The 10,036-nt window shown below is 43.2% G+C and overlaps 1 protein-coding gene across 1 annotated transcript in view; it reads left to right on the forward strand.

Moving 5' to 3' along the window:
* The window catches only part of LOC141773038 (helicase ARIP4-like), a 78,286-nt gene that overhangs the window by 63,220 nt on the left and 5,030 nt on the right, over positions 1–10,036 (forward strand). The window contains 17 exon segments of the mRNA XM_074644684.1: positions 1,494–1,720; positions 1,871–2,053; positions 2,455–2,588; positions 3,542–3,738; positions 3,850–4,053; positions 4,343–4,481; positions 4,595–4,772; positions 4,995–5,213; positions 5,683–5,801; positions 5,991–6,115; positions 6,865–6,964; positions 7,078–7,283; positions 8,366–8,541; positions 9,024–9,220; positions 9,347–9,515; positions 9,517–9,547; positions 9,709–9,897. Of these exon segments, the coding sequence (XP_074500785.1) occupies positions 1,494–1,720; positions 1,871–2,053; positions 2,455–2,588; positions 3,542–3,738; positions 3,850–4,053; positions 4,343–4,481; positions 4,595–4,772; positions 4,995–5,213; positions 5,683–5,801; positions 5,991–6,115; positions 6,865–6,964; positions 7,078–7,283; positions 8,366–8,541; positions 9,024–9,220; positions 9,347–9,515; positions 9,517–9,547; positions 9,709–9,897 (2,793 nt within the window).

Genomic DNA, 10,036 nt, shown 5'->3' on the forward strand with positions numbered 1-10,036 from the left:
GTGCCCTCGCAGGCCGCCAGCTTGTGTAACTTTTACCACTTGATACCTTTGACGTTGACCTTTTTTTATCAGTCGGTCCGCTCCACAACCGACCAAGTTTGATGTAACATTGTGCTCGTGACGGAGATGAATGTATCAGTAAAAATAAAAGTAGTTTGCACGGGAGAAACTCTCATTCTGAGATAAAATGTACGAAGTTCCTTGTTCAGGTGTTCCTAAGTTTTTCTGTTTTTATTAGAGGATAAACCTGTTGAGATGCATCGTCTCGTTTTCAAGGAAAGTTTCCTGGAAGTTAACAAACGTTTAAGATCATAAATCATAATAATAAATCAAACCATTCAACGGCACTAAACATCAACGTAGTAACATCAACAAGGACGTACACATAAAGGCTCTCGCTCCATCCCGAACCACACCAACATAACATCAAAATAATGAATGAGGCTTGTTCTTCAAAATAAAAGCACCCAACTCTCACTGTACGTTAACAGGACACTGGGGAGGGACCTATTTTCTTTCAAATTAAAAGCCCCAGAAGGTAACTGTATCTCAACAGGGTACTCAGGACAAGGCTTTTTTTCAAAATAAAATCCCTATAGAGTAACTTCTACTTTCTACTTTCTTTCTAGCGACTTACAGTTTTAAAGGTCCTAGCTACTACTACTGCTGCTCCTGCTACGACTACTACTACTACTACTGCTGCTGCTGCTGCTGCTACTACTGCTACTACTACTACCACTACTACTGCTGCTACTACTGCTACTACTACCACTACTACTGCTGCTACTACTGCTACTACTACCACTACTACTGCTGCTACTACTGCTACTACTACCACTACTACTGCTGCTACTACTGCTACTACTACCACTACTACTGCTGCTACTGTCGCTTGTGCTGCTGCTAATACTACTACTGTTGCACCTGCTTCTGCTACTACTTCTACTGCTACTACTACTACCACTACTACTGCTACTGCCGCTCCTGCTGCTGCTGCTGCTGCTACTACTACTACTACTGTTGCTCCTGCTTCTGCTACTACTTCTACTGCTACTACTATTACCACTACTACTGCTACTGCCGCTCCTGCTGCTGCTGCTGCTGCTACTACTACTACTACTGTTGCTCCTGCTACTACTTCTACTACTACCACTACTACTACTTCTGCTACTACCGCTCCGGGTGCTGCTACTAATACTACTGTTGCTCCTGCTACTACTATTACTACTACTACTACTGCTCCTGCTATCCTAACAAGAAGCTCAGGATGAGGCTTGTTTTCTTTTTTTGGGGGGGGAATTTTTATTTATTGGAATTTTTTTTCTAATTCCTTTTTGTTAGTGTGGAAGAAATACATATGTGAAAGCGACTTCAAATCTTTTTTGAATACAGATCTCACTCTGAGATCAAAATGAGTTTTCTGAACTTAGATGTAGAAAAACAGTTTGCAGTGTAATTTTTGACAAACCTCACTTCCTCCCTCATCTGTACAGATGTGATCGATCTGAGCTCAGGCGAGGACGAGACCATCGCCCACGTCAGAAGCGCCTGCGAATCCATCGCCGAGGAAGAAGCGAGCGAGCCGAGCGGCGTGCACGCCGACGACATCCTGAACCAACCGGACACCCAGGGCAGGGTGCTGGTCAACCTGAACCATCCGGAGGCGGAGGAGGACATCTTCCTGACGCATCAGCTGGCGCGAGCAGTCAAACCTCACCAGGTATTATTACTGCCGCACTCAAAGCAAACGCTTGGCAAACTTTCTCTTTCGTCACCGTCTTCTTTCTCCTCTTTTCCCTCCCTTGCTCTCTCTTTCCACTTTGTCCCATCACTTAACTCTCCGTCTCTTTCCTCCCCGTCTCCTCCTCAGATCGGTGGAATCCGTTTCCTGTACGACAACCTGGTGGAGTCGGTGGAGCGGTTCAGCAGCAGCAGCGGATTCGGTTGCATCCTCGCTCACAGCATGGGCCTGGGCAAAACGCTGCAGGTCATCTCCTTCATCGACATCCTCTTCAGACACACCCAGGCTCACACCGTGCTCGCCATCGTACCTGTAAGCACCTTAATGTAACGAAAAGAAATGTGAAGGATCGGATCGATAAGTGCTCCGATGTAGACACACAGTATGATCAGTAAATATTGATTAAATAAAAAAATATCAATGAATAAAAGAGCAAGAGAAGTGTTAAAATGGGCTGCAGTTCACGATTATATTCATCATTGATTAAATTATCAATTATTTATGACAAACTTTGCATCTTATAGATTTGTCAGAAATAGAAAAAAAATCACAAAATTGTCTATTTAAATGTAAAATTTTATGATATAAAACAGAGACAAGCAACTGATTTCAAAGCATTCACAAAGCATAAGGCACATTTCTGGTGTTTAAAAGTCTAGAAAACAACGAGGACTGAAGACTTTAGATTATTCATCCGTTACTTTCATCCCCAGGTGAACACGCTGCAGAATTGGCTGTCAGAGTTCAACATGTGGGTTCCGCCCCCAGAGGCGTTACCTCCAGATACCGACCCGGGACTGGTGACGCCACGTGCCTTCAAGGTTCACATCCTCAACGACGAACACAAGTGAGTAACAGGAACAAGAGCTCTTCCTGTGTAGAGCCTGAATCCTTTCACCCACCTGCTTTGTTTATATGTTGGGATATTTAACACAGTCAACTTAATCATTTTAAAAGCCATCTCAGGAAGCTGGATGCAGTTACATTCATGCAAAGCAGTGAAGAGACTTTTAAAAAAAAAAAAAAGACAACGCTGACCTTCTGGTCTGACCTGCCTCTGTCTGCTCTTTATCCCCATCTGGTTCGTCCTCTCCTCCATCTCTCCATCATCCTCTTTCTCGACAGCTGCCTCTGCCGGAAAGACTTTTCTGACTCTCTCGCGTCATTTGTGTGTGTGTGTTGGGATTAGAGAGGAAAGAAGGAATGCTGTAAGACAATTTCATGATGCAGCCGTGTCTGAAAGTGTAACAGTAACCTCATCCTGTCTCAGCTCAAAAATATCTTAAAGAAATTAACAAGCATTTGTTCCTACTTTTCACGCACTACTCTCAAATTACTGTTGGTAATTTCTCATAATTAAATGATTGATTACAATGCCATTCATTCTTGTTCTCTCTCTTTAATACAAGATAATCTGCCGATCTTTTTTCTCTTCTCTTCCGTCTCTCTCATCCGCTTTCCTTTTATTCAGATATTTCATGCTTTTAATTCATGTAGTTCCACTTGAAGGTGCTAAAAAAAAAAAAAACACATTTAAGCCACCAGTGAGAGCTCCAACATTGCATTTTACATTGTGTGCCACTGGGCTGGTTTATTACCTCGTTATAAACTTAAGGTACTTTACTTGGTACAACTTTCTGTATCGCTTTGGGGCACCGCAGTGTTCATGCCGTGCAAAGGGAGCAGAGTTTCAAAATAAAGTAAAACAAAAAGTAATAAATAAGTAAAATCCTCTCTGTGACAGGAATTAATTGAGGTTTAAGAAACACAAGCAGTAACTTATCGTACCTTTTCTTACAGGAACACAACGAGCAGGGCCAAGGTGGTGGAGGACTGGGCCCGGGGTGGAGGCGTGCTGCTGATGGGCTACGAGATGTACCGCCTCCTGTCGCTGAAGAAGGGCTTTGTGGCCGGAAGGAAGAAGAAGAGCAAGAAAACAACGGGACCTGTCGTCATCGACCTGGATGAAGAGGACAAGCAGCAGGAACTGCTCAAAGGTGGGAGAGATGAAGGGAAAGAGGGGGGAACAAAGAAGAGTAGAAAATGTGATATATGCTACTTTTTAAAGAATATCAGTTGAGGTATTTTTACCTGTTCTCTTCCTCCAGGTATCGAGAGAGCCTTGGCCAGACCCGGTCCAGACGTGGTGATCTGTGACGAAGGCCATCGCATCAAGAACTGCCACGCCAGCACGTCGCAGGCTCTGAAGAACATCAAAACCCGACGCCGTGTGGTCCTGACGGGTTATCCGCTCCAGAACAACTTGATCGAGTACTGGTGCATGGTTGACTTTGTCCGGCCCGACTTCCTAGGTACGGGGCAACATCAGCGCTTTGTTTCAGATGTTTTTACTAACGAGGATGTTGGTCATCAAAAGACTGATTTGGTCGTTTGTTTTCCTGTTAATCTTCTGACCAGTGATGGAAGAAGTACTCAGATCCTTTACTACTAAAAGTAGAAATAGTCTAATGTAGCAGAAAATGGAAATACTAAAGTAAAGTACAAGTGTGTAAAGATTGTACTTAAGTAAAGCACTTGATTAAATATACTTAGTTACTTTCCACCACTGCTTCTGACAACAGTTTTTACATCCTATTTCAGGCGCGCGGCAGGAGTTCAGTAACATGTTCGAGCGTCCCATTCTGAACGGGCAGTGTGTGGACAGCACGCCTCAGGACGTCCAGTTTATGAGGTACAGGAGCCACGTCCTGCACAGCCTGCTGGAGGGCTTCGTTCAGAGGTAAGACCACTGCCTTTATGAACTCACTGACCTTAGACTCAGACATTTTCCCACCTATTCTTCATGCTTAATAACATTTTACAGATATTGACCGCAACTTGTCTTTATTCCAGGCGAGGTCACGACGTCCTGAGGGACCAGCTGCCCTCTAAAGAGGAGCATGTGATCCTGGTGCGTCTGTCTCCCCTGCAGAGGGCGCTCTACACCGAGTTCATGAACCGCTTCAGAGAGGCAGGAAACACCGGCTGGCTCAGCCTCAACCCACTGAAGGCTTTCTGTGTCTGCTGCAAGGTGAGGAGGAGGAGGAGGGCATGTGTTTAGTTAACATCTATGGTAGATGTCTTCAACATTTGTCTCTGTAGCAGTACAAATTAATCCCTGCAGGCCTTGTCACACTGATACACAAGTTACCATCTAAGTCAACATGTTTCTACATCAAGATAAACTCCTGTATATTTATTCATCGCTACCTTGAGAGTGTTTTCAAACCCCTGACCTCCTGTCATTCTCCAGATCTGGAACCATCCAGACGTGCTGTACGAGGCCTTACAGAAGGAGAACCTGGCCAGTGACCAGGACTTGGACCTTGATGACATCACTTCCACAGGTCCCGCCCAGTGTCCGACCGCCCCCAATCAGAAGACCAAGCCCCTGGAGAACCCCAACCCCATCGGTGGACTGAGCCTCAACCAGCTGCAGGAGAAAGCCAATCAGGTCATCACCTACGAATGGGTACGTTTTTGGAAGAGAGTTTTGTAACTAATTTAATATTTTTGCTTCCTTTTAACATTAAGCTGCAGTACGCATCAATGCTTCCAAGTTAGGTTGTAAACGGAACATTGTGTTCCCCCTTAGTGAGACATTGCTGTCGGTTCAGTGCTGCCACCCACAGTATTATGAAGAGAAATACATAGAAAATTATGAATTATCCATTAATCCACAGTGATCCAAAGAAAGCTGGACTTCCTAAAGACATCACGAGACACTTATTTTGTATCAAAACAAAAACTTAAAATAATAAAGTTCACAGCTTTAGTTGTGACCTCTCCTTGCTTACATAGTTTGCAAACCCGCACTGTAGCCTCGCTTCTTTTAAGTCAGTCTAAGCTGCTTAAATAAGGAGAATGTATTCAGCTGAACTATGATTGTAAAGGTGATGTTTGATAGTAGATTTTAACAGTCGCTCTCTTCACATGGCCAGGCGAAGGACATCCTGTACGACTACAAGCCCGGCATCCTGGAGAACTCAGCAAAGATGGTGCTGCTGTTCCACCTGATAGAGGAGAGCGTCAGGAAGGGAGACAAGATCCTCGTCTTCAGGTATGAGATCTGACAACACAAGAGCACTTCAACTATATCATATGACATTTAAGATTTTCGTCAACTACTTTCTTTTTCAGTTCATTTTTATGTGACATAAACAAAAACTAACTGTAGTTAAACACATTACTAAGTGGAACCTCAAACTTGTCCTAGTCCCTAACCCTGCCCTTTTTCTGCCTCCTGCAGTCAGAGTCTATCCACACTGACAGTGATTGAGGATTTTCTGGCTAAGAGACCAGTTCCTCCATCGCCCAACACGTCCAGCCGAGGCAGACCCAACCAGAACTGGGTCCGCAACCTCAACTACTACAGTAAGTCCACAGTAATGTTCAGTTAAAGATGTTTTTATTTAAGGAGGAGACGGGTTGAAAGGTTCTTTTAAGCACAGTGATGGGTGACACATGTGGTGCAAAACGGGTGTAGTTCAGTGAAAGATGGTCTGAATATTCTCTACACTTTATTGACACAGTTTTTCTGTCCACCGTGCTTAACTAATGGTACATACTAGTTAATCTGTTGAGTTGACGACAGTGGTTTGGTTGTGCAGCTCTACTGCTCCTCTCATTGACTCACAATGTGTGCTGCCATCTGCTGGTGTTTCTTGATAGCAGCCAGACTTATTTATGGTTTATGGTTCTCCGCAGGCACAGAAAGGAGTTCACAGCTTTTGTAGAGTTGGAGTTTTTGTGTATTTCAGTGATATTTATGAAAGAATTGTCTTGTAAAATATGAACTGTATCCATGAAGTCACTTAATTAACGAAGTAAAAGTGAATTAAGTTTAACTATAGCCCCTTTTAGACTGTAGGAACTGTCCCCTGGAACTAAGAACTTTTGAGGAACTCAATGCGTTTTGATTGCAGGGACCACCAGGGTCTAAATTAAATTAAGGACATTTTACCCCCCAAAAAGCTCCTGGTCGAGGGGTATACTCTCTGAAAGTACAGGAACTTTCTTTTACCTATAGATTACTGATAATAGCAGCAAAACTGTGGCACTATATAGGGAAGCTCCCCAGTTGGTCAGGACTGTTCTAACTCTCCATTGGTTGTGTTTTGAAGGACTAGATGGAAGTACAACGGCCTCAGAGAGAGAGAGACTGATAAACCAGTTCAACGATCCGTCCAACACCTCAGCGTGGGTCTTCCTGCTGTCAACCAGGTACAATAAAACGCACAATAGGAGGTCATATTAATGGAAGAAAATGGATGTGAACGATCAGGTCATTATATAATAACAACCATAACCTTATTTCTGACCTCTCTGGGTCTCAGGGCTGGTTGTCTGGGCGTAAACCTGATCGGGGCGAACCGTGTGGTGGTGTTTGACGCCTCCTGGAACCCGTGCCACGACGCCCAGGCCGTGTGCCGCGTCTACCGCTACGGTCAGAGGAAGCAGTGTCATATCTACCGGCTGGTGTGCGACTTCACACTGGAGAAGAAGATCTACGACCGCCAGATCTCCAAACAGGGCATGTCAGGTGAGTCGCAAAATGCATTGATGAGTTTGAACATCCATTTAGGAGAGAATTAATCTGAGGTGCAGGTATTTTTCCTGTCGGTCATACATCCTTACAGATGGGTGACATAAAAGCATTATCCAGTTTCAGTCATTTCTTTGTGGTACATTTATATGGAGGACAGAACCTGCCAAAATCCCAAAATAAATAAATAAATGACTCGATAAATAAATAAATAAATATGCCATTAAAAATAGCAAAAATAATAGCAAAAATAAATGTATTAATTAATTAATTGATCAAATGTGACATAAATTGATATTTCTGTTTTAATTTTCTTTTTTAATTATTAACCTTTTAACTAATTAAGTCCCTTATTTATTTACTCTTCTGTTTAGTTCACATTTTTATTTGGTTATGTATTTATTTTTAGGAATTTTTAAATGTATTTATTTATGTGTTTAAGCATTTATTTATTTAACTAAATATAAATAGCTAAACAAATAAATAAATAAGGGAATTAATACAATGGTAAATTAAAACAGAAATATCAATTTATGTCACATTTTATTAATCCATTAATGAATATTTATTTTTAATATTATTTTTGCTACTTGTAATGGCATATTTATTCATTTATCGAGTCATTTATTTATTTATTGAAGCACTTATGTATTCATTAATTTATTTTTGATTTTGGCAGGTTCTGTCCTCCATACATAAAATGCTTTTGGGTAAATTTTTGCACCCGTCTTTTCTCTCATGAATATTCCATATAGTGAATATCACTGCCTTCAGCTGACAGCTCTGTCAAACATCTGTCAGTAATCCCAGTCCTCAACACCCAGCAGACAGACCCCCCAAAACTAGATAATCAGCTTTGTGTTGAAGCCAGAGTTCTTCTGCCAAGAGGCTCTTGTCTGACAGCGTAAACGGTCTCAAGTGTTCGCTGTAAGCTTTCACTGGCGAGACAGACACATTGAGGGCGCTTATGCTTCAGAGAGCTGTCTGAAATCAGCCTCGTCGTTCCACAGTTTTTTTTACATTTTGCTCTCTTTTCCTTTATCCTCCTCCCTGTCTTCCTCTCTCCTTCCCTCCATCAGACCGGGTGGTGGATGACCTGAACCCTGTGCTGAACTTCACCCGGAGAGAAGTGGAGTCTCTTCTTCACTTTGTGGAGGAGGAGCCGGACCCCTCCCTTGTCCGGCTGCAGCCCCAGGACAGCATGGAGAGCGTCCTCAGGAGGGCTCTGCACCTCTATCCTCTCCAGATCACTAAGGTAGATGAACGGAGGAAACACTGTCCCTATATGCCTCCTACAGCTGCTTAAAAGTACGACACGTGTTTGTGTGTTGCCCTGCTTACAACTTTTGCATGGTGTCATTTTTAATTATGCTGTACAAAAGATGATTGACAGTCCTCTACTAATTCAATGAGTCACTGGCTGTTATGGCAGCTGTTTTGAAGGAAAACGTCCAAAATTGTCAGACGTCTCATTAATTATCCGTCTAAATCAATTTGTTAAATAAATCTGAGGTGAGAACTACGCCAAGCAGTTACAGTTATGCTTTGTTTCATATTTATAACACTGTTTAATTATAGTTAAATTAAATTTATCACTGGTATTCACTTAGATGTTCACAATGAAGGCTTCGACATTGAAACACGAAGATGACATTGTGCTCCGCTGCTTCTTTCAAAGTGAAAAAAAATTAAGAATGACGCTTTATATTTCGCATCTTTTTTCATTCTCCCTTCCAGCAACCGTTCCCCCACGAGTCCCTTCTGATCGACCGCAGGGAGCTGAAGCTGAGCAAGGCCGAGAAGAAAGCAGCAAAGAAAGGTTATGAAGAGGAGAAGAGGGCGTCTGTGCCGTACACCCGTCCTTCCTACGCTCACTACTACCCTGCCAGCGACCAGAGCCTCACTAACATCCCCGCCTTCAGTCAGAGAAACTGGTCAGTGACTCATAGCAGCAACAAAAAGATATACTTTTTTAAAACAGCTGTCATTATGAAACTGATGAGCAACATCTAAACATGAACACAAGTCATGAACTAATAAATAACATCCTCTCTGCTCAGGCGTCCACCTCCTCGTACTGAAGAGAAGCCAGTGGCCAGCGTCCGGCCGGTCCAGTCAACTCCAGTTCCCATGACGCCCCGACAGGCGTCTGCAGAATCTGCCCCGGATGACGACTCATCAGGACCCGGCCTCGGAGGGTTTCCTGTCAACTGCCTGCAAAAAGCCGGCGGTGTTTGTTCAGAGGATCGTCACCACTACTGGTGGGTAGTTTATTCTGTTCTCCATCTCTTCACTATTTTGATTTCATCTTAATTTTATTCATGCTTTTTAACCAAGAATCATCTACTCGTCATATTAGCTGAAGAATAATCGATGTCTATCTACTATATATAAATGTTGTCTTCCTCTTGGTCTCTTTCAGACATCGTGATTCCAGGCACCAACAGCTCAACAGATGTCCAGGCCAGGATCACTGCTGGAGAGAGCATCCACATCATAAGGGGCACCAAAGGTACAAAAACCCTTTACTATTTCTCTCTCTCTCTCTCTCTCTCTCTCTCTCTCTCTCTCTCTCTCTCTCTCTCTCTCTCTCTCTCTCTCTCTCTCTCTCTCTCTCTCTCTCTCTCTCTCTCTCTCTCTCTCTCTCTCTCTCTCTCTCTCTCTCTCTCTCTCTCTCTCTCTCTCTCTCTCTCTCTTCTCTCTCTTCTCACTCTCTCTCTCTCTCTCTCTCACTCTCCTCTCTCTCTCTT

The sequence above is a fragment of the Sebastes fasciatus genome, chromosome 8 (genome assembly GCF_043250625.1).
Source record: "Sebastes fasciatus isolate fSebFas1 chromosome 8, fSebFas1.pri, whole genome shotgun sequence".
NCBI classification, from domain to species: Eukaryota; Metazoa; Chordata; class Actinopteri; order Perciformes; family Sebastidae; genus Sebastes; species Sebastes fasciatus.